We start from the raw sequence: 24,992 nt of genomic DNA, 5'->3' as shown, positions 1-24,992 counted from the left end.
CCTTTTTTCAAGGTTGTTTTCAAATATGCAATTTACAGTTTCGTAATTACAATAGTTTACAAACCAATTTTTAAATAGATGAGCTTATAGACAAACCCATTAAGTACACCAGATAAAACAACTTCAACATTATTCAAAATTGAAATAAAATTAAGAAAAGAAATAATAATAATAATAATAATAATAATAATAATAATGATAAAAAGAAAGAATAGAGTTAAAAAAAACTAAAAAAAACACATAACAAAAAAAACCAATAATAATACAAAAAATACGAGAGTAATAATAAATAAAATCAACAAATAAGTTCAACATTCAAAATTGAAATAAAATTAAGAAAATAAATAATAACAATAATAATAATAATAATAATAATAATAATGATAAAAAGAAAGAATAGTTAAAAAAAACACATAACAAAAAAAAACAATAATAATACAAAAAATACGAGAGTAATAATAAATTAAATCAACAAAATAAATAATAATAATAATAATAATAATAATAATAATAATAATAATAATAATAATAATAATAATAATAATAATAATGATAAAAAGAAAGAATAGAGTTAAAAAAAAAAACCACACACACACAACAAAACCAAAAACAATAATAATACAAAAATACGAGAGTAATAATAAATTAAATCAACAAAGAAGTTAATAGAAAATAAAAAGGTCAATTTTATTTTATTTTGAAACTCCTGACAGGAAGCTCTGTTTGTTACCCTGGTTATGTTGAAACGGTTAGCTGCTGGCTGGGATAGGCCATAACAACCAGCCCAACAAGGCGTTGTGTGCTACTATATGGGGGGAAATACCGAACCGAACCGAGAATAAAAACGGTTCTGGGTTAGTTTTCTACTCGAGGTAAACGCTGGGAAAGTCGAAGCCAAGTGGAAATGATCTTATATTTAGGGGATCAGATGTAGCCGCTGACGTCGAGCCGTGCGTAATGAGCAGAGTTGGAAAAAGAAGGTGTTGAGCTGCATTTTTTCTCTCCTTCTCTCTCTCTCTGTGTGCCAAAGGGACAACTTGGGTCGGAGTACTGTCTAAAACTACGAGGTGATACGAAGACAAAATAATGCGCAAGAAGCTCGTCACTTTCTGGTAAATATGTTTGTCGCTTTTCAACAGTTTGCATCGAAGTGAACTGCTGTTCCCGAGGAGGTGAAGTCAAAGCGACACAAGCAGAGATAGCTTCAACCTTAGCCTCCGAGGATATGCTACTAATTACAGGGCTGTGGTGAATAGGACTCCTCTCGCTAGGGCTGTCGACAAATATCTGGACATTAACTTCTCATTTTTATCAGCTGAGACAAACAACACACTTGGTTTTCTCTCTTACAGGCACTTTTATAACCAAAGCTTCCGCTGAGCAGCCCACACATACATATATATATAGCCCCAAAGAGCAACAATAGCTCTAAGGCTAACAAAGCCATTGCAAAATGATTGATTTTTTTATACACACACTGGGTATACAGAGGGGAACACTTGTTCACGTTTTTGTGAGGCTAGATCGATTGAAAAGTTCAGGGATGAATGTGTATTTTAACTTTGGCGGATCAACCTACATGTTGCTGTTTTATTACCTCTGTGTCAGATAGTTGTTGATGGGTTGTGCTATGGCAACATCATATATTGTAATATATAGCCTACATGGGTTTATTGGTGTATCAAAGTCATGTAATTGGTACCCTGCCTTCATCACAGTTTATATCATTAATTGCCTCACCCATCCAAATGATGCTTTTTTATATTGCTATCCCACAGGGCTTCTCTAACAATGTATATGATATGTGTTGGTAGTGCCACCATCTATTTAAAGCTATCATATTATGCTCATTTCCAGGTTCATAGATGTATTTTAATGTTGTACTAGAATGGTGAGGAGCCATATGCACACTGATAATCCTGTTTGCTGTTTATTACCTCTGTGACAGATAGCTGTTGATAGGTTGTGCTATGGCAACATCATATATTGTAATATATATAGCCTACATGTGGATATGGGTTTATCAAAGTCATATAATAATTTCTAGTAGTCAAATAATATCCATTCACTAATTGGTACCCTGCCTTCATCACAGTTTATATTATTTGCCTCACCCATCCAAAGGATGCTTTTTATATTGCTATCCCACAGGGCTTCTCTAACATGTATATGTGTTGGTAGTGCCACCATCTATTTAAATGGTGAGAAGCCATATGCACACTGATAATCCTGTTTGCTGTTTATTACCTCTGTGACAGATAGTTGTTGATAGGTTGTGCTATGGCAATACCATATATTGTAATATATATATATAGCCTACATGTGGATATGGGTTTATTGGTGTATCAAAGTCATATAATAATTTCTATTGGTTAAATAATATCCAGTATATATTAAGAGTTCACTAAATGGTACCCTGCCTTCATCACAGTTTATATTAGTATTTGCCTCACCCATCACCCATCCATAGGATGCTTTTCATATTGCTATCCCACAGGGCTTCTCTAACAATGTGCATGATATGTGTTGGTAGTGCCACCATTTATTTAAGAGGTGAGGAGCCATATGCACACTGATAATCCTGTGGTAATCTCGCTGAAATTCTGGTCAGACTCAGCATTCTGCACACCCTGCACATGGCATCCTATATTGTAATATATAGCCTACATGTGGATATGGGTTTATTGGTGTATCAAAGTCATATAATAATTTTGAATAGTCAAATAATATCCAGTATATATTTCACTAAATGGTACCCTGCCTTCATCACATATTATTATTTGCCTCACCCATCCATAGGATGCTTTTTATATTGCTATCCCACAGGGCTGCTCTAACAATGTGTATGATATGTGTTGGTAGTGCCACCATCTATTTAAGTGGTGAGGAGCCATATGCACACTGATAATCCTGTGGTAATCTCACTGAAATTCTGGTTAGACTCAGCATTTCTGCACACCCTGCCTTCCTCTGAAAGACAACCTGGTGTCTATATCTAGTCTTTTCATTTGGGAAAAGGTGCATTCACTGCACTCTTAACCATTTAGGTTTGTCATTTCACCAGGTTCAGTATTCGTGTCAGTGCTCCAGGGCCAAAATGACATGTCATTATTGGAGTCACATGCTCAGAAGACCATGACTGGCATGAAAAGGCCGTGAGCTTGCAGGTACTTGCCACAGAGTGACTGAACGAGCCGGACTTTGGCCTGAATGATGTTTACCCTGGTCTGTTTGGATTGAGAACTCAACAAGGAGCATTGACAAGTCACTTAAAATAAGTACTTATTGTTTCCTGGGCTGCCATTCATTCTCTGGAGGTTGACTGCCAGGCTGTGTTTGTATAGTCATTAGTGTGTGCACGCACTTAACATTTCTTTATTGAAAAGATGGCCCTGTTCGGTTGTTTTGGAAGCCGACCTAGAGCCATAGTCATTCATCCGTTCATTCGTTGTCATTGTAGGTATCCTCTTGTTTCCGCCCAATGATTCAAAAGAAAATAACTTGTTGATGCTGATGAAATATCATGTGTGATACCCACGTTTGTGTATGGTGACCTCCAGAGCAAAAAAAAAAAGATAATCACCCAGCAACATAGGCGGTGAAATGCTAAATATGCAGCACTACGGTTCATATTGTTGGTTGACGGGCTAATCCAGAGGCTGCCCACCATGAGTCATCATTGTGGGGACTTTTGTTTCCTCTATCTGTCTCTGTCATTTCAGCGTGTTGCTGTTTCTAGCCTGTTCTGATTCCTGTAGTTTCCGGTAGCTCTCCTGGCAGAGTCTGTAATCAGTCGAATGGCCTGATTAACTGTTATACTGATTGACCTGATTGGGGGGAAAAAACACCGCAGAGGTAAGCAGTCTGCTCTGCCACTGAATTTTGTCTCTCAGCTGTCATTTCAGACAAAATATGACATCATTATTATTTCAAAGGGAGTAATTTATTCTGTTTTCTCCACCTGCGGTCCATATTCCATTCGCACATCTTGCTGTGAGATGTATGCAGCCAGACACATCAATACAGTGGAGGTCACTCTGTTAGAAAGTTCTGGTTTCTGCTCACCGCTGCATTGCTTATTATGTCCCATTTGGAGCACCTCTGATTGTATCAAATATCCAAAAGAGTCAAACGGTCTATAATTACTGTCTGAAGCTGTATTTTTGTCCAGCTTGTTTAGCCAAGCACATAATATTCAACTCTCCACACAGGTCATTTAACAGCTTTTGTGTCAGCATTCAGCAAAACGCTTTTTTGTTATATCCATTTAAACTTATCAAAAAAAACGAAATTATAACATGGGATTTGTTGAAATAATTAGATTGTATTTTTATATTAATTGGACAATGTCTGCAGCTTTCTTTTTCCGTTGCATGTGAGCCAAGAAAGTCAATTATCTGCGCTTCTTCTGAGATCAGTGTGACGGGACTTCATGAGATAATAACATGCCAGCAATGGACTAATAAAAAAAAAAATCCCTGTTGAAGATATGATATTGAAGAGCTGTGTATTTGAGAGCGTTGACACATTTAGAGCACTTTGCAGCTACTGTGTAATTTTAGACAGGGAAGTGTTTGGGGTGGGGGGGGGATGCATTTCAGTGTTTCTACAGTTGTTGCCCTTTAATTCAGGCCTGACTGCGATACTGGCACAGTGATTGCTCCTCTTCAGAAGATTAGGACCTGTGTCAATGAGCCTAACAAAGATTACTGTCAAAAGGTGGTGATTTCATCATTTCATTCATAGGATTCACAGTGGGGCCAATGGAGAGAGCACAGCACCTAGGTGTCTTTGTGCCCTTTGATCAAAGCAATGCGAGTCTTTAGATTTCAGAACTGTTATACAATTACCAAAAAAGGCATGAAATATATATTTCTCAATCATCTGCTACACCGCCCAAGTAATCCTTCACATCACTTTCAATTGTTGAAGTCCTGTCATGCCGCCCTAGCTTCATTACAGCTGCCACTTTGATTCAAAATGTTGGCTTTGTATGTTTCATTAGCAGAGCTTTGGTTAAGGGGATGACCTGTAAAAAAAACCCGCTTTGAAATAATAAGAACGTGCTGCTGAAATTTGGGGTTGCAGGTAGGAACGGCGATCCAGACACCTACCTACTTACCGCTTCCCTTTTTCTCTAGCCATGATGAGGAAATCCACATAAATGATTGATAAAGTGCCTTGACTGTCATTTGAATAATACATCGGTCCTGTTCTCGTGCCAAGCAGTTTTGTATGGTAATGTTCTGCGGGAGGCTGGGGTTCTGTCTTTTAAACCTCGGCAAGTGGCTGATTTGAATAAAATAAAATGATCCAAGTGACCGAGGCAAGGTGAGCAGCGGTTTGAAAGGGTGCATATGTCTTGTGTGTATGCATGTAGAGATAGGTGGGGGCAGGGAGTGTCTCCTGTCACCTCTCATTAGGGACATATAGTCCAGCTCGGCCCGGCGTCTGCCTCCCCCCGCCTCGTCTGTGGCACTGCCCTCCTCTGCTCCCAGCCGGAGCACAACAGAGCAGCACACTGTTTCAGTCCAAACTGCAGGAAAAGTGCCTTAATGTTCGACATCAGAGAGATTACGGCAGAGATGCTTCTTATTGAACAGTGTGAGTCAGGTCTCAAGGAAATAGCTGTCCTAAATTATGCTTTTAGAATTCTGCACTGCAGCTCAAGTTATATTTGGTTCGGCTCATTTGAATGAGTTAGAGCCGTGAGTCTGCCTAGCTGGGAGTCAGTGTATTGTTCGATTCATGTGTCGGTTGCTTTGTTTTATTCTGCCTCTGCTGTGCTCCTTTGAGGACCCCCCCAGCCCACCCCCCTTTTGTAAACAAGACAGTATATATCTCAAGGGCTTCCTCCTCTCTCCTACATATTCAAATTCAATTTCTAATTTTGTCCAAATGAATTCCCTGTGAAGATGGGGCTTATTTAAAGCAGTCTAATGAAATAAAGATCAACCAACATTTTTATTGGAGTGCTCCAGTGTGACTGCTTGGTGACTATTTGTGTGTGTGTGGAGTAAAGAGGCTGTGGTTTTCCATTGAACCCTTGGGAGGCTGTAGAGTGCTGCTCTACAGGGGCAGACACAATGATTTATTGGTATGGTAGGCAGGGAAAACTAGCAGGCTGAGATAAAACAGATCTCCCCATCACACTCCAGTTCTCCGTCTGGTCTCGCATAAAAGAGAGACAAAACGTGTATATATACATATGACTGTTTTTTATATTGAGTTATTTAAAGGTCAAGAGCAATGAGAATTACATTTCCGAGTCTCTTAATAATGTTTATAAAAGGGGTCATATTTATGGGAAGTAACCCAAGATGTAAGTGCCATGGAAAATTGAAAAGCTATAATCAGAATAATTTTGATCTCCAATGTACTTGCTGGTAGAAAATGAAGTTGGATATACTGAGTTTGTAATTAATAGCCTGATGGGTTAAGGGTATGCTTAATTAATGAGGTGCCCTGTCTTCTGTTAGATCGCAGCCACTGACAGTACAAAGGAGAGAGCAGAAAAGTTACTGCGCCTTCACTGATGCCCAGGCTGGCAAGAATAAGCTGAGGGAAAATGGCTGTGTGGAAGCCTCACCTCTGTCGCATTGCATTTTCTGTCTTAAAATTATGTTTATGTGACCGATCCTCATAAATGAACAACCACCCAGATAATCAAATGCTTTGTCCTGTAGAATTGGTATCACATTAGGGCTTCAAAATGCATTTTTTACAGAGGATGTTTTGACTCGTCATGGCAGGAAAAGTGCAGGTGTTACTAATGACATTAACGACGGCTCTGTCGTATTCAAGTCTCCCAGTTAGATACGACAGCGTGACAATGAGCCAGCATGCATTATACCAGGACCCTGAACGTGAAGCAGCTAAATGGAATTCAGGCATCATTATTTTTAATTATTTAAACCCTTGCTTTTTCTACTGTAAACTGTTTAAATGTCTTCTCTGTGGAAAAAAAGTGTGTTTAGAAATTGTTAATTGATGAAATAACCAGACAGCAATGTCTGTTTTTGGCTTATGTAATTAAAGCTGCAGTAGGCAATATATTTTTGGCATCATTGGGCAAAAATTCCATAATAACCTTTCAGCATATTGTAATTCAAGTGTTCTGAGAGAAAACTAGACTTCTGCACCTCCTCATGGCTCTGTTTTCAGGCTTTAAAAATCTAGCCTGTGACGGGAGACTTTGGTCAATCACAGGTCATTTCAGAGAGCGAGTGTTCCTACTGGCTGTGCTCCGGCTGCTGGGCGGTGCTTGGTATTTTCTCAACTGATCCCAACCTGGCTGCCGGGGCCCCAAACGTTCTCATTTTACAGCTAAACAGTACACTACAAGATGTTTCTGAAAACATTTGAAGCAAGAAATAGGCATTACAGTAACAGCATATTAATTCATATTTGATCAGCGCTGCCTAGTTTGACCGTTTGATTAGAGTTTGCGAGTGACTGACAGTCTCATAGACGGCAGCTCGACGGCAGACTCCAGCTCGGCTGTCAGGATATAGTGACTGTTTTATAAAAATAACTTTTTAAAATCATATTTTGCTCCATTTCTACCCGCTGCTGCTTTAATTATATACCTGACAAATCAAAAGTATTGCATCCCATTGATGTAAAATTTAAAAATCCAATATGCAACATCACCCACAATGGCCTAATACAACCAGAAATATGAATGGGAAAGCTACCACTGTATAAATGACATGGCAAAATCTCTGACGGTAGACACATTTGTATCGTCTCATAGTATATCTTGTTTTGTTGACCTCCCCTATGTCACATAATGGACTAAGATTGCAATCACACATGACATTTCCCATCAACACTGCTTTGAAGCTCTGAAAAAAGTGTTTCACTGAACAACCACAAGTCATCGCAGCTATGATGCAGTGCTTAGTCTGACTATACTGACATGAGCTGAATAGAGATCCAAAGTTTGAAAACTAGCTTAGAGACATTTCAATAGTAATTAAATGAGAATGTAATACTAAGCTGCTTGGCTCTAATTGATATGACCTTGGTCAATGAGTTGTCACTAAAATTGACGTGTAGATATCTACACACTGAACTGGAAAAACATCCACATGACTCATTAGACTATGAATGTTTAAACTACTGAAATGGGCAAGATGGGCAAAGGCAGAGAGGGTTGTACGTTCCTCAGAAAATCAGCGTACATCTGCGTTAGATTTGTTGTTGACTGCCAGTAAGAGTTTCCTGAGGGTCGAGCAGAGGAAGTCTCTGTTAATCTAAGTCACCGTTGAAGATTACAGATAGAAGCCTGAACACACAGTCTTCAGATGAAGACTGTCACTCTTCAAAAAAGCCTCCTCATCACAATTTTTTATCATTTCAGGCCTGTAAAATTGCCTAGGCAGCTATGATTCATGATTGCACTGAAATCAATGTGGCTGAAACAGTATGATGGATAGTAAAAGATGTCCCTCTGTTCAGCTTCCTTAACGTTGACACCCCTGGCAATTCATTATCTTTGACAGAGTCCAAACTGTTGCAACCCCTGTGAGATGTTAGTCAGCAACATTTAAAAAAAAAAAATCATTCACTCTTTGACTTTAAATATCTCTTTTACTTTTTCTTTCTGTCCTCTTCTCATCTTCCTCCCTCCAGGTATGGCAGGCTGGGCCCGGGGCTCTGAGGATCAGCGCCTGACCCACGACTGAGGATTGAGAGGAATACTGTCGTCTGAGCAGAATGACTCAGCAAGAGGGGGGACCCCCAAATAGCAAGTGAAGAGAAGTGAGGATGGGTGCCAATGGATCCAGCTATCCACACTCATGCTCCCCACGCATAGGGGGAAATGCACATGCACAGCAGACTTTTATAGGTAGGTCTTTTATATCTGTGGTTTAATTAAGAGCGTTGTGATCGGTTGCACAGTTAACACAAAGTCAGCTCAGATAGATGATTCTGTATTTTCAGCCAGCAAATGATAAAATACCACTATTAGATGAACTGTGAGTGAAAACCATGATTTTCCCACTCTCTTCTGAAGTGAAGTGTTAAAACTGTACTCCTGAACCCACTTTGGCACGATGTAGTGAGCACCCAAGCTACAAACACACAATGGGGGGGGTCTAGCATGGCCAAAACTCACACTTTAGATTACATTAACCTGCTTCCATGACAACTAATGGTGCAAGAGGTGAATATATTTGTGGATGAGGGCTCTTGAACTGACTCACACAACTCACACAAATGCAATAAAAAAGCAATGCATCTACTTTTCCCCTGCCATATGGATTTCATGAAGTATTGTGCGAGGCAGATATGCAAAGAAACTTGTGTCCTACGTGGGTGGTTAACCAAAGTCACATTAAGTATTCTGCTGTCAGAGTTTAAAAGTAACTTCCACCGAAATAAGTAGCAGCCTCGCAGTCTTGCTCTTCTTAGCGTTGTTGTTACTATGTGCTTGTGGTGTGATGTGATTATGATAAGGCCGCTGGCTATCAGACCGGATGGGAAGCTAATCTGGTGTCACGATTTTAGTCCCCGTGGCCAGCTATAGGCTGCTTGTTAGACTGTCACATTTGTCACATTTTTCTACTGAATGACATGACAGCTCCAGTCTGAGACCTTTTGCTTTTGTTCCAATTTCAACAGCGTCGATGTCGTTGTCAGAGAACAGCTTATTTCTGTCTGTTAGTTTGTGCCTGCATGCACTAAAAAGAGTCTGATGTATAGGTTATATAGTTTTTGTGTGTGTGTGTTACTTGTATGCACACAAGTGTATGAGGTATGCTTGTATTTAAGTAGCATTTTGATTGGTTGTTAGAGATCACTGTTTGTTATGAGGCATGCTAGGAGACTTTAGTTGGTACTCCTAAATTATCAACACTTTCTGGTTTATGGTCTTTAAATCTTTCCCTGCAGCCCTCAGTGCCAGAGGGTTTGGAGAACTGCTTCAGAGATTAATTTAAATAAGTCTGTCTTTAACAAAAAACATAATTTATTTCACTTTCTAAATGACTTTGGCTCTGAGGGTTTTGTAGAATTCTTCTTTTAAAGTGAAAGTAAGGAGCCAAATGATGTGTGTCGCCCCTGAGACCTATGAGGTTTACTCTGAGCTCTGTCGTTGCTTGGTTGAGCTGGCCCTGGCCACAGATGATTCACAGTGTTAGAATGATTACTATTTGGGTCACACTGATGGATGCTGAGAGAAGGGCAGGAAGAGAGGATCTCCTTGGCAGAGCTTCGGCTGACGCACAAGTCCTGTCTGTCAAGCCAAAGATGACTGCTATTTAGTGTAATTGATTGGGCTCAAGTATGCCAGTGGACCGAATTTCATTGAGAAGTACAAAGCAGGACAAAGTCTTCTATGAGCTAATTGGTTCTTAGTCTGTCATGAACCTTAGTTTGATCTTTTCTGCTGTTGAACTAGATCCAAATGCTTTGGTAGCTGGGTCAGGGTAGTGTATGTTTGGCCTGACGGAGTTGGCCACACCACAGGGGTGCCAGGGACAGATTGTGTTTCTAGCAGTCTGTCCTCAAGAGTGAACTGGTGTTGGGGTTATGAAATGAATGATCTCACCAGAATACAATATTTGAGGAAATATCTACTGTCATAGCTATTTAATAATAATAAGAAGTTTCTTACTTTTATATTTGGGTGTTACAATTTTTTAGTTTAGTCACAAACTACAGTGCTTATGAAGCTAACCTGCATTGTGTGTTCTTCTCCAGGGACCTCATCCTACTCTCAGCAGGGATATGGCTGGGAGTCTAAGCTATACAGCCTGGAGCACGGCCATGAGCGGCCCACAGACAGGAAGAAGAAGAGCCTTGGTCTTGCGACCCTCAAACGGAGGTTCATCAAAAGGAGGAAGTCCAGCCGCTCAGCAGATCATGCGCGGCAGATGCGGGAGCTTTTGTCGGGATGGGACGTCCGTGACACAAACGCCCTGGTGGAGGAATACGAGGGCACGGCAGCGCTCAAGGAGCTAAGCTTTCAGGCCAGCCTCGCACGTGCTGAGGCGCCCAGCTTGCAGCGGGATCTGGCCGCCCTCTACCAGCATAAGTACTGCACTGATGTGGACCTCATCTTCCAAGGTACTTGCTTCCCAGCTCACCGGGCCATCCTGGCTGCCCGCTGCCCCTTTTTCAAGACGCTGCTGTCGTCATCCCCTGGCTATGGAGCAGAGGTTCTCATGGACATTGAGACAGCTGGCATTGATGTGCCCATGTTCTCTGCCCTACTTCACTACTTGTACACCGGGGAGTTCGGAGTGGGCGGAGCGGAGGATACCAGGCTGCAGAACGTGGACGTACTGGTGCAACTCAGTGAGGAGTTTGGTACACCCAACTCCCTGGAGGCTGATATGAAGGGCCTGTTCGATTACATGTGTTACTACGACGCTCTGCTCAGCTTCTCCTCAGACTCCGAGATGATAGAGAGCTGTAATGAGCGAGGTGCTGTGGCTGCAGCACCAACCGTGAGCTCAGGATGCCCCGGGACCCCAGACGAGGACCTTAGGGCTCACAAAGCTATCCTCTCGGCACGGTCTCCTTTCTTTAGGAACCTTTTGCAGAGGCGCATCCGCACAGGAGAGGAAATGACAGAGCGCACATTGCAGACACCCACCCGCATAGTGCTGGATGAGTCCATCATCCCGCGGAAGTATGTGCAGGTCATTCTCCACTGCATGTACACAGATGCGGTGGAGCTGGGGCTTGTGCTGCGGGGAAGCCCCTCAGCGGGCAGCCTCGGCGAGGTGCAAGCCCTGGTGTCTGGGGGCCGTGGAGCCAGCACACGCACAGAGGAGGCCATGGAGCTGTACCACATCGCTCTGTTCTTGGAGTTCAGTATGCTTGCTCAAGGTAAGTCATAATCACACATTTAAACCACACATAGACACAATTCAACAGTACGTGACAAGATGAAAAAGATTTTGTTCTCTATAGACAAGGTTCTCTCAAGGTTAATTTATTTATTTATGGTTTATTTGGTAGGGAGAGATACAAAATACATAGACAAACTGAGAACAGCAATGTATCATAGTGTTTATAGTGTTAATTTGCAACACCCATCCCTAGAAGGGCCTTACAGGATTACAGCCATGTTGCAATATGACCTTAAATCTATATAAAGACTAGAGATGTTCCGATACCTACCATACCTTCCCGATACAGATTCCGATACCTGAACTCGTGGTATCGGCCAATACCGAGTACCAATTCAATACCAGCGTGATAATAAAAATATATATTATCATTATTATTATTTAACAGCTTGTTGGATTTACAACTGTGAAACTGTATTGACCTTTAACCATGAATGTGATGATATTTTTTGATGTATCCGGGAATGTATTTCCTTTCTCATGTTGGCTTAGTGATATGTTTGTCCTTACAGTTAAAGATAACTTAAAGACACTGGACTGTTGGTTGCACTTCTGTGCTTGTTCTAGCTTTTGTCATTTTAAACATATTTTTCTAATGTGTGATATGAGTCAAATTTGGTCAATGAGAGATTCAAAATTTTCATTAAGTGCAATAAATGTGTTTAATTATCCAGCTCTACTGTTTTAGCATAGTCTGCCTCTCTATTTAGTTTGGTTTAATTTCTTAATAATGTATCCTTTGACTAAATGAGTCTCAGTAGTGCTGAGGTCTCAGCTTGGACAAATTGTTTTGAACTGTGATAATGTAGTTGTATGGTATGAATTTACCCTGAATTTCAAGTTTAATTTGTCAGTTCTGACTGTCATAATTATAGTGGCTGTCTCCGTGGAATAATAATAGGAGTTGGATTTTGTCACAAATGACTGGATTTTTTTGTGAATTAATGCCTCGACTCAGGCTTACTTTAATCTCTCCTTCCTTCCAATCATATAATGTGTCTCATACTCATTATATTAATATTCCATCCTTTCCTTTAAACTACATTATGTTTGTGTCCTACGTGCAATATGATTGTGCAGACCAGGGTAGTGTTAAACAGCTTGGCTGACTGTGATGGGTGTTAGAGCTGCCAATAGCAGATTGATATAGTCTGAAGGGTTTTGTCTGTATCTCCAGGGACAGACAGTTTACTGTCTGATACATGCAGCGCATCTGAGCTTCTGTCAACACTCGTCACTGGTCGTCTACTTCGTCACTGGTTTATCTTTACTGGGATGACACCGTCTTTCTGACTCTTGCCGCTGTTTCAGAATGACCCCAAAGGTCAAAGCCGTGGTTTGACATGACCTGAGCCACTCTCACCTCTTCCAGAGTGGCATGTCTGAACGCTGTCCAGTTTCTATTAACAAAGCTCCACTTCAATCAGAATAAACTATGCAAAACTTGTAGGAGTCTATTTCAAATGCACACACTAAGTACTGCATTTGGCCTCCCTGTCAGCACTGTGTGGATCCTGAGAGGTTGTATGACTCACTGTTATCATATCGTATCATCTTATCTTTCACAGAGCCACGATGATGGGAATTAGTTTGTCAAATATTGAAATGGTGATATGAGTCGCATTAAACGATTTAAGCATACAGCTTCGCTTGCCTCATGCTGTGTAATGAAATCAAAACAGTATTATTTTCAATTTCAAACGCCAAGTTACAATACTATTCAGCATATTCAAAATGCACTCAATATAGTTTATTGTGACTCAAACCACCTCAGCGAAGCTGTTTTTACAGGAAAAGCTTGTGGTTGAAAGGCTTTTACTGAGGCTTAGTGTTTTTTTTCTGACCGCCAGTGTCTTTTTTTCAGTTGCTCCCAAAGAGGAGAGTGCTCCAACTTTTTGGTGCGGCTGTTCCGAGAGCTTCTAGTTGAGAATCTCTGAACTTTTCAGCAAGGCGCTGGTGTCTTCATGGTTGCTCCTTTTCAGGTAGTCCTCCGGTTGGTGCTCATGGTGAAAAAACAATGTCAAATAAATACATAGTAGACCAAATGGATAATAAAAAGCAAAGGGGCGATGATGGTCTGTCATACAACAGCGGTCATAGACACAAAACCCACGCACAGTGGGAACGCTTATTTGAAGAAGTGCTCCCCGCCAATGCTTTTCCGCCAGAGAAAAACGCTATATTGACACACGCCCTGTAGCAGCTGCAGACACACAACATACACAGAGGTGTTTGAGCCTCTGTGTATGCTATGCTAACATTCATTATTCATTCATTATCCGTAACCGCTTATCCTATTCAGGGTCGCTGGGGGACTGTAGCCGATCCCAGCTGACATTGGGCAAAGGCAGAGTACACCCTGGACAGGCCGCCAGACTATCACAGGACTGACACATAGAGACAGACAACCAATCATGCTCACCTACGGGCAATTTACAAATTAACATAACCTGCATGTCTTTGGACTGTGGGAGGAAACCCACGCTAACACGGGGAGAACATGCAAACCCCTAGCCGGATTCGAACATGCGACCCTCTTGCTGTGAGGCGACAGTGCTAACCACTGCACCACCGTGCAGCCTAACATATGCCTTTATAACTTGGTTTGAGTCCAGTACAAAGTATAGTTTCATCAGTATATTCCAGCCCATTTTGTGCAAGTTCACACTGCAATATTGATACAAATTTAACACATGATGTAATTGATGGGTTTGGATGGATGTGTGACTATTTAAGCTTGAAAACGACAACAAAATGCATCCTGTCCAAAGAGGAAGCTATATATGAATAACGAGATATTTCTGGGACGCGATGCACTCTGTGGTGAGATGGTTGACATGCTTGTATAAAATCTTTCAAAAGCACAGGATTAGTTGTGTGCAGCTGCTGAATTGTCTGTATTGAGTGAGGGGCCATGAATCAATCACCTTTTTATTTAAGATCTATGCAGTGATCATAATAGCACTGTCCAGTAACACCATACACACAGCTGGTCAGAAAACACCTCCCACCCGAAAGCTCTAGTGTCGCTCTCAGGGTCACTTAAGCCGACGAGCAGCCAAATAGCGTCATCCCCACACACTGTCACCCCCTCTTCCTTCCCATCCCCCCTCTCAACAAGCCCCTACTGGAGGGTATTTTTATCCCCTCTCCTCCCTCTCCCCACAGTGCTGCGCCGCTCTAATCAGTTCCCATGAAACCACAATGTGGAATGTGGTGAGATGGTTGACCTGATGTCATTTTATCCAAATCCTCTCTCTTTGTCTATTTTGCAACTTCCTATTAGCCTTTTGGAGATCTGTATTTTATGCCTTTTTCACATTTAATTAAAAAAAATCACACACTCCCAAGTATCCAATCATACTGGCATCTGTGAGTTGATTATGAAATGAGAAATGTATCTGTGTCCATCCCACGGCTTGAGACTTCAGTAGCTGCCATGTGTCTTCATGAGGCAGCAGAGAGGCGTATGTCCGGGGTTTCATATGGAGAGAGCCCTCTCATCTGTCACACGGTCTTCCCCCTCGTGTGCAACTCGTCTGCTGCCGTCTGGCTGTGTGAAGTTTTGGCCCGTGGAGGTTTTTGTGGAGCAGTGGAGCTCTCTGTCATTCTCCCCTTATTAATTCTCAAGATGTGTATCCCTTTATGACTCCATCTCACTCAAATAGCAACCGATATTAAAAGCCTTATTAATTTTTCAAGTGCACCGCAGAGATGATAGCCAGTTGGTGTGGTTTCAGCTGGTGCACTGTGGTACTTCCTCTCTCTCTCTCTCTCTCTCTCTCTCTCTCCATGCCCACTGACTGACCGGTGCTTTCCGTGCCCTGTCTTGTGTTTGGAGTGTGTTGACTGGAGTCCCAGTCCTTGAGTGATCATCAGACATGATTTACATCCACAGGCTTGTTTACAGGCTATTGAGTGCAGTTGATGATTTAAGTGGCTTTGGAGACCGTGCGCTCCATAAACAAGGAGCTCCAAATAATAACAGCAAGACAAAATGCATTCGTCCTCCAGAGTTAGTGTAGTGTAGAGCTGGCTGTTGCCGCTCCTGCTGTTGTGTTGATATTCTTGTCAGTCGGCTAAGCTCCAGTGAATGTGGTGTACCACCCGCGGAGAGAAGGGGAGGCGGGTTAGTATTAGATATAATGCTGATTCTAATCTCCAGCTCATAATAAAAGTGCTGCGTTTTTAAAAGACTGGCTGTCGCCTTGAATTCTAATGGGCTGATGCAGAGCAGAGCTGTTTGCTTTCCTGGGCCACTGGTCCCAAGTGGGCAATTGTCTGCCTTTTGTGCATGTGTGTGTCTGCTTTTCAGAGAGGGCAAAGATGCAAAGGTGAAAGACTGACGTGAGCAAAAGCACTTTCTAGACAGCACAGGGACGTGTGGCGGAGACGCAGGCACAGATGTTGTGAATCCATTCCCTTCTCCAGTCTGTTTATAGCAGATAAAAAAGCCAAAGTGCCGGGGTCCACATTTCAACTTCATCTGTCTTCTTAACGATGCAGAATTTCCACCCTGGGTTTTAAAACACTGCGGGTGCCTGATTTGCATTTCTCTAACTTGCCATTACAACTGAAGATGCCCAAAAGGGGAAGTGCATCATGAGTTTGTGCATCCACGCATGTATGTGTATTGCTTGCATGTGTGTATGTGCTCATCTTCTTGGACGAATATGAAGCCTCGGATTCAAAAACAGAAGGATCTCTGGAGCCATCACTCTCAAGTCTGGTGTCCAGTTTCCCAGAGTGTTCAAAGTGGTGGTTTGGGGGGCGGAAAGGCAGCTTAGATCTTCTACTTTAAGATAAGACAAGCCTTTCCCAGAGGAGCGTTGCTACTATGAGCTGATGGACAGGACGGCCTGGAATGAGGAAGTTGGCAAGCTTGTGTTTCAGTTCAGAGTAGCAACTAACTGGACGTCAGTCAGTCTGGCTTTATCTCGATGTCCGTTTTGTATTAAATGTTATTGATCAGAGAAAGGCTGAGAATAAGAGCCACTGATGTGTCTAGCGTGTTGGGGTTTGGCATAAATAGCTTGACCTAGCCAATCATATGTTAATCTGAGTGGATGTTAGTAGCTTTAATTCTGCCTAAGTGGATCCCTCTTTGAATACGTGTGAGTTTGAGTGCCAGCATAGGCAGAATTTTCAAAAAGTAGCTCCTTTTTAAAATGGCTAAAGCAGCAGGTACATAATTCCCAAAGCCTTCTGTGGCTTTTTAATGCATTTTTGATTTATGCACACAAGTGTGTACACAATTGCAAAGTGTGTGTGTGTGTGTGTGTGTGTGTGTGTGTGTGTGTGTGTGTGCGTGCGTGCCTGTGCACCCACCGGCAGCACATTTCCTCAGGCTGCTGTGTTTACTTATCACGGTTAAGAGGAGGCAGCTTGAGACTGAAACACATCAAGGTATCAAAGGCATTTATGTGGGTTGGTGTGTTACAGAGTTAAACCACTGCCTGCTGTTCTGGTATGTGCTCTGATTTAGGAAACGCAGCAAGGAGGATGTGGGGGCTAGTGGAGGGAGACTCCCTGGGTCAGTGAATACAAGTCAAAACTACTGATGGTCTGGCAGCGGCTGCAGAATCACCACTTGTATTCTAATAATCTTCAGTTAAATCATTCTCTATTGTAGTTCTTTTGCTAAGTATTATATTGCTGGCATTAATATCTGTACTCTTGTTTTTGGAATATGATACATCTGTGCCCAATAAACAGACTGGATTGAATATCGAGGTGTAAATTGCTGTGTCATTGTCTCTCCCAGGCTGTGAGGACATTGTAGTGGAAAGCCTGTCTCTGGACTCGCTCGTCCCCATCCTGAAGTGGAGCTCCCAGCCGTACGGCTCCAAGTGGGTCCACAGGCAGGCCATGCATTTCCTCTGCGAGGAGTTCAGTCAGGTTGTCACCTCCGACGTCCTCTACGAGCTTGGCAAGGAGCACCTTCTCTGCGCAATTCAGTCTGACTACCTACAGGTAAGGAAGCAGAACATCACCTGTCAATCTGTTGTCACCGTCTATGACAACTCGCAGTGTGGCAGATACATTTTCTAGTGTGAAGTTTCACTAATGGGTGCCTGACATGTTCACAATGAATACTGCTTGGTGGAAATACAGTAAACACGTACACACAGAGATGCATTAACACAATCTCTGTGTCACTCACACATTATAAACACACACACACACACACACACACACACTGACGACACTCACAGGGTCTCCAGAGTTGAGTAACACCATTCCCCGGAGAGAAATGCCTTCAAACCAAGAACCTAATCAAAGCTGAGCTGTCATCTGCACTGCCAAGCTACTCGAGCAGCAGACCAGATGGTTGAGGTGTTGAAATCCAAACTACACAAACAAACCAACCAGGCCTGAGCTTTGCGGGGACATCGCCTGAACATATTGCATTTTCACCTTATCCTCATTTAACAGCTTCCCAGTTTTGTTCTCGACAACGTCTAACCTTGTCCTAATAATACTTTTGTGTCTTTCTTTCTCCCTGTCCTATATCTCTCTCTTTCTCTGTACCTTGGTCTCATTTACAGGCGAGTGAACAGGACATTCTCAAGTATGTTGTTAAGTGGGGCGAGCAGCAGCTTATTAAGAGGATGGCAGACAGGGGTAAGATAATACACTCTATAATTACCCTCTGAGCAGCCCCCCTAATGGCTCTGAGGAAATTACCCACTTACCAGAGCCTCCAAATACACTTAAAAGCATTACAAAAAGGAGCCAAACTTTGCCCTAAAAAAAGAAGTGTCGTCATAGTGATTGGTCGTGTCATTGTGTGCTTTGACCTAGAAAGCAATTGTCTTTTTGTGGTCAAGGTTATTAGTCATATGATTGTATGGGCTAGCAACCTGCTTTAGGAAGCTGAACCACACAGGAGGCAATGCAATATTTATCCATAAATTGTTAAATTGAACTTGCCTGAACAGTGTGAAAAAAATAGCTGACTGACCTTAAAAGCGTAATCATAGTTGCATAAATAGACACAGGTTATATGCATTATATTAAATGTCTGTTCCTGTTTTCATTTACCCAGAGCCCAACCTGTTGAGCGGCACAGCCCACAGTGTAAACAAGAGGGGAGTGAAAAGGAGAGACCTGGATGTGGAGGAGCTAAAGGAGATCCTGTCTCCCCTTCTGCCCTTCATCCGAACTGAGCACATCTTACCTCCCAACAGCGACGTCCTCTCTGACGCAGTCAGTACTGCTTATCTACCTTTTTTCTCAGCTGCTGTGTGTGTGTATGGTTGTGCACATGAGTCATTGTGACCTTCATAAACAGAGCGTTGATCCACATTCTTCACCCCCTGTTCACAGCTCAAAAGGGGTTTGATAAGCACCCCTCCTTCAGACATGCTGCCCACAGCCGAGGGGGGAAAAGCCAACGCCTGGTTACGGCAGAAGAACGCCGGCATCTACGTGCGTCCGCGCCTCTTCTCTCCCTATGTGGAGGAGGCTAAGGTAAGGCTCGTTCACGTCTGATTAATGGGGCCTCTGGACAACGCACGAAGCAGTGGATTATTTGCGTCTCTTTTAGCTATCAGCAAAGAGAGCAGAGGTTCTGTGGAGAGAACAGCCGAACCATTAAGTGCCTCGGGGAAATTTGTGGAGCTGTTCATAGCTCAGATGCGTTAAAATCACCCATGCCCAGTTGTTGCTATGCATACTCACCATTTTTTAATAGCTGCCTCCATCATCTTGACTGAAATTCATTTCATGTCCATTTGCACACTTTTTCTAATAACGTATAGGGCTTCCCAGAGCCATGAATATTTATGAACATTTCCCTAGACCAGAGAGAGTCGTTATTAGATGAAGTGTCAATCAAGCGGAACTAATTTGCAAACCTTCTCAGTGTCCTTGAGTTGCACATCAGAGTTTTATTTCTCTGAAGTTCTGGTCTAACTTGGCCTCTCTCTCTCTCTCTCTCTGCACCCTGCCCCTCAGTCTGTGCTTGATGAAATGATGGTGGAGCAGACAGACCTGGTGCGTTTGCGATTAGTGCGCATGTCCAACGTCCCAGACACACTCTACATGGTCAACAACGCTGTGCCTCAGTGCTGTCACATGATCAACCACCAGCAAATGGCGAGCAACTCAAGCACAGCTCCGTCGGTTGTGGCCAATGAAATTCCAGGTAAGAAAATGGTCGAGGAATGACTAGATGGTAAAAATGGCACTCATGTCAGCAAATATTCAAACTCCTCAAGCACCCTTAAACACGATGCTGGTGTCAAAAAGCGAAAACATCCATAAATGTGTGTGTATTGTAATGTGTGTATCTTTCAGTGCCTCAGCTGTCTGTGGTAAAGGACATGATCCGGAGGCTGCAGGAACTGAGACACACAGAGCAGGTCCAGAGAGCTTACGCCCTCAACTGTGGTGAAGGAGCCACCGTCAGCTACGAGCTGCAGCTGCGGGTGCTGAGGGAGTTTGGTCTGGCAGACGGAGCCACTGAGCTACTGCAGGTTAGTAAGAAAGCAGAGTTTGTCCCCAGAGGTTAGAGGGGGATAAGATGGCTAAGGCTGGGATAGTAACAGGGATGAGGACACAGACGGACCTCAGTAATGCAGCAGACACAGACCTTGAACAACCTCAGGCAGATAAATCTTAAGGAAAATCTTTCTCAGCACCACAATCGATATAGATTTCTTTAGCTGTTTTTTCTGTTTTCAGAACCCGTACAAGTTCTTCCCTGATGAACGCTTTGGAGACGAGAGTCCAATTCTTGCTCTGCGCCAGGTGGGTCGGTGTCGGGTAAACAGCAGCCCCGCTATGGATAGCATGTTCACAGAGCTGGAAGGGGTAGTGGGCTTCCACCCTCCCCTACCTCCTCCACCTCCCCCATACCACCCCCCTGCCACACCCAGCCATGCTCAGCTCAAGGGTGCCTGGCGTCCCCGTGTGCCCATGCCAGCCCCTACCCGTTCCTTCTCCTATCCCTGCAACCGCACCCTGATCCAGCGCCATGCGGCCGCTAAGCATGGCAGCTCAGACTACTCCTCTGTGCCCAGGCCCCAGCCCCCAGACTGCACCAACCCGCAGGCTATGGGCCGAGCTTTGCTTTCAGACCAGCAAGCGGTGAGTGTGTGCGTTACTTCCTAGAGTCCTTGTGCTACGATTTTGTTTATTCAAATGCGGCTTCATGGTTGAAGGATCATGGCCTGGGATCATGAGTTGCTCAATTGTCAGGTAACATTTGTATCTGTTTTCCGATGCAGATGAACATGGAGCCGGTTATGAGGGAGTTCATGCCTGACATTGCACTGGGTGTCTCGGTGATGTCCCTGAGGGAGCAGCACATGGCAGAGATGGACAGGGACGGCCCTCACAGCCCAATGGGCCCCTCAGGCCACCATCTGCCCCATGGGCCCTGCCCTTCTGCCCGCCACAGCCATGGCCACGGTCCTGGACACGGCCACTCCTGCAAGAGACACGCTCCTGAACCCAAGCTGGAGGCTCAAGCCGAGTTCCCCGACCTGTATGACTTCTCCTGCCGACCTGCAACCCCGACCTCCGCTCACCCTCACCCTCTGCCCTCCTTTGCAGGACCAGACCTCTACAGCCACAGCTGCACCCCCTCCGGCTCTTATCCACCCCCCTACATTTCAGACTCTCAGTCCCAGGGCCGCCCGCAGGGACGGACTGCCCCAGACCCACTACGTCTGGATGTCCTCAGTATGACCTCTCAGAGGCATGATGGAGTCCTGGCCAGCCCCTCTGGGGCCCAGCCTAGGATGGGACACATCCCAAGGGGGCGATCAAATGAGACAGACCTGACTCATGGCTTAGGCCATTTACGGTCTCCCAGTGGGAACATGGACAGCTATGAGGAGAGGCACACAGGACCTAGAGACGCCCCGGAGGAGATGGTTCTCGCTGGAGAATCATTGGGCCCGGGGTCCCTCCAGCAGCCTCACAGGAACAGTGTCAGCGAGGAGATCGCCAGAGACCGCAGGTCACCCAGCAAGCCCGACTACCCTTATAAGAAATCTGCACTTTAACCCCACTCGAGGACCGGGGGTTGAGTTAAGAAAAGGGAAAGCATGATGAGTGGCTGTCCATCACAATGGATGGCAAAGCACTAAATGTGTGCCTGCGTATATATGTGTGTGTGTGTTTGGGAGGAGCGGGGGAAAAGGGGTGGTCGATGGTTGCTATTTATAGGATCTGTCCTTTTGTCCTACCTCTATCACACAGTCAGAGTATGGAATGAGCAAGAGCCGTAGGTTAACCGTCGATGCTTGTAATTGATCTCTGCTAGCCTGCCTAGTCCTGCTGGTTTAGAGGATGACTCAGGCTCTACTAGGACGGATTGGTCTCTTGAGTTTGATTGTAAAGACGGTGGTTAGCTCTATGCTGTGTGAGTCCTGCACGAGGAGGTCACAACACTAGATGTAGCTCAGTTATGAACTGAAGGTTTAACAAAGATTATATTCATAGGCCCTGTTGTCTCTATTATTTTCAGCATACAATGGGGAGATGGCAGGATAGGAATCTCAATTTACACAAGCTAACAATGGTACACCGTCTGGGACAGAGAGTATTGTGATAAAATCATATGTAAATACGTCTGGCTGTATTCTTTTCCTCCCATCACTTGTGTTTCCATTTCTTCCTGTAGCATGCCTATAGCAACCCACTTGACTAGTTTTTCCCTCCTGCCTCTGGTTCTGCAGTGCTGATGAGTAATGGGCCAAGGCTTGGTCACACAAAGCAGCAACTGGATCCGACGGGAAGTAGGTCATCAGAGCTCGTCAGTCTCCTGTAACCCAGTCTGTGAATTGTGTCAGGGTTTACCTATCGCAGCCTTTGAGTGTCTGGCTTGGAGGCAGAAGCCTGGTGTTTTCAGAAGGGTGCGGGTGGAGGGTGGGGGGGGCAGGAAGAAGGATCGCGACCAGGTTCATTATTGAGATACAGTGGAAAATATAGGGGTGCCATGGCAACTGACGTACAGTGATCAAATGGGGTTTGTTGGTTTTTCAGCTGAAACAGGCGTGTGTGCGTGTGTCTGTGTGCGAGGATAACTTTGATACACACAGGTGTTTAGACAATCTCAGTACTGTACACTCCCATCTGTAGTCAGGTCTGTTTGTACATATCAGAGTCAGATGGTTTAACCAGAGTCTTTGGCACAGAGTGGTCAATGTGCCAGAGCCTCTTGTTCTCTTTAACCCAATAGCATCAAGTAATCAAATCTAAAGCCTTAATCAGTGCTTGGAATATTCAGTTTTAGCTACCTTTAAGTATGATGTCATTATATCGCTACCCGTTAACTGCTTATTTGACTGTTCTGTTCACTATGGACACATTAAAGGGATATTTAGGCTGTTTTGAAGTGGGGTTGTATGAGGTACTCATCCATAGTAGGTGTATTACTTAAAGTAGATGACAGTCGGCGTGCCCCCAGCATCAAGAAACAGACAGAAGCACCGACACCAGAGCAAAGCAATACAGTGCTGTGGACGAGGATGGCAGGATGGAAGTGTACGCTATATTTGGAATACTTTCACTACTTTATCTTGCCGTCAGACAGCCCTTTCCTTCTCCTTTCCGACAGGGAAATTGAACTTATCTATGCTCTCTTCAAAGCCAGCAGGCTCAGATGGAAAAAAACAGTCGATACATTTCACTTTCAGTTCAGCACACTATTGGAAAATAATCAAAATATAGCGTACACTTCAACGGATATACATTTCTTTTTAGGTGAGCCTTTCTTTTAGGTGGCTAAAATAAGTTTTTCTGCCGTCCCCTTCCACAGCATTGCATTACTTTGCTCCGGTGTTCCTGTCTGTTTCTCCAAGCTGAGGTTCACCAACCGTCATTTACTGTAAGTCATACACCTACTACAGATAAGTACCTCACACAACCCCACTTCAAAACACCCAAACTATCCCTTTAACTACCCCTAACCCACATGCTAAAACCATGTATATACATCAGGCCTCCCATCACGCCACCTCATGGGAGATTGTGGACCTGCACAGTCAGTGTTGATACTGTTAAATATACTGTTAAAAGAGCCGCAGCAGCTGCAGCTCCAGCACCATGCAAGTACACACATGAAAGCCTGTTCCAGCCAACAGCTGGCGTACAACCTCACATACGAGTATCGTTGCACTGTAAGAGCCACCTGTTTTATTAGCTGAAGGGAAAAGGAACAAATGAATTTCGAACAAAAGGAATCTTGTATTGAATAAAAGTTGGCGATTGCTGGCTCATATCTCCAATGGAAATTGTATATAATGAATTGAGCTCCACCTGTTCTGACAAATTTTTAAATGGTTTCACATTTTAGTGGTTGTTGAAGGTTTTTACTGTAGTGGACAACACTGTGTACTTGTCTTTGTCATGAGATCTCACTAAGAATGTGTGGTATAAAACATAAAGATTGTGTCCCAGAATCTATTTTGTTCTTAAATGTTCTGCATTAGGGCAGTCTGTTCAGTGTTGTAGGTGGTGTGGATTACCATGTTCGTAGAGACGTTTCTTTTCTTCCCTATTACATCCCTTTACTTTTAAAGTAACAGGAATATGTAGAGGATCTGAAGATGTTATTAGCTCTCTGCTTAGCAGTGATGAAGTTGCCAAGCAGAAAAATAATTTTTCCATCTAGGTTGCTTCATGGGGAAAAAATGCAAAACTCCAGATTCCTCCCCATGTTCATGTTGGGTAGTTGTTTTATTTTCCAGGACAATGTTCCATTGAATAAAAGTCCTTGTTTTGCTCTTTGCTGTAGAGAAGTCAGTGCCTTCCCCCGCCTGCGGCTGGGCTTTTATTGGAGAAGTGACTTTGATGTCTATGCAAGCTCTTTTCTACCAGCTTACCAGCCTGCATCAAATAGTCCTTTGAAATCTCATGTAGCTCGTTTTGTGTACATAGTGTTATTTAGCACCTTTTGGAATTGAACCATCTGAAATGTGTGATTTGCTTGTGTTGAATTCAAACAGGTACTTTGTACTTGTATGGTATCATAGAAAACATGTTTGTAGATTGATATTAAGTTGCATTTAGTTTCACTGAATCTATTTTTCTACTGTCGCCTCAAAAGGTGCATAACAGTGGTCAACTTGGGCATCCTCAAAATAAACTGGTTTGATATTATGGAATTCA

The 24,992-nt window shown here is 43.4% G+C and overlaps 1 protein-coding gene across 3 annotated transcripts; it reads left to right on the top strand.

Moving 5' to 3' along the window:
- Positions 1 to 733: 733 nt before the first annotated feature.
- On the top strand, positions 734 to 24,992 carry btbd7 (BTB (POZ) domain containing 7). Of its 3 annotated transcripts, none has more exons than XM_074660386.1 (11): positions 734 to 980; positions 8,638 to 8,854; positions 10,711 to 11,844; positions 17,632 to 17,840; positions 18,416 to 18,491; positions 18,916 to 19,076; positions 19,197 to 19,340; positions 19,827 to 20,016; positions 20,169 to 20,347; positions 20,556 to 20,960; positions 21,101 to 24,992. In XM_074660386.1, the coding sequence occupies exons 2-11, from the start codon at positions 8,773 to 8,775 to the stop codon at positions 21,881 to 21,883; spliced, it is 3,363 nt and encodes a 1,120-aa protein (XP_074516487.1). In that variant the 5' UTR covers positions 734 to 980; positions 8,638 to 8,772; the 3' UTR covers positions 21,884 to 24,992. The 3 variants fall into 3 exon arrangements, with proteins under 3 accessions (XP_074516487.1, XP_074516486.1, XP_074516488.1); XM_074660385.1 differs by having other exon boundaries at positions 734 to 1,112; XM_074660387.1 differs by lacking the exons at positions 17,632 to 17,840; positions 18,416 to 18,491; positions 18,916 to 19,076; ... (3 more) ...; positions 20,556 to 20,960; positions 21,101 to 24,992 and adding an exon at positions 13,045 to 13,508 and having other exon boundaries at positions 734 to 1,112.

Source organism: Sebastes fasciatus, chromosome 15 (genome assembly GCF_043250625.1).
Source record: "Sebastes fasciatus isolate fSebFas1 chromosome 15, fSebFas1.pri, whole genome shotgun sequence".
Classification (NCBI taxonomy): Eukaryota; Metazoa; Chordata; class Actinopteri; order Perciformes; family Sebastidae; genus Sebastes; species Sebastes fasciatus.
The sequence above is the reverse complement of the archived record's forward strand: the minus strand, read 5'-3'. Positions and strand labels throughout refer to the sequence as shown.

Excerpts from the sequence above, each read along its gene's own strand:
- btbd7 (XM_074660386.1), top strand. The coding sequence starts at position 8,773 with ATGGGTGCCAATGGATCCAGCTATCCACACTCATGCTCCCCACGCATA. Across the intron at positions 19,077-19,196 it reads GCGACGTCCTCTCTGACGCA|CTCAAAAGGGGTTTGATAAG; the intron begins GTCAGTACTGCT and ends CCCTGTTCACAG. Across the intron at positions 20,348-20,555 it reads GAGCCACTGAGCTACTGCAG|AACCCGTACAAGTTCTTCCC; the intron begins GTTAGTAAGAAA and ends TTCTGTTTTCAG.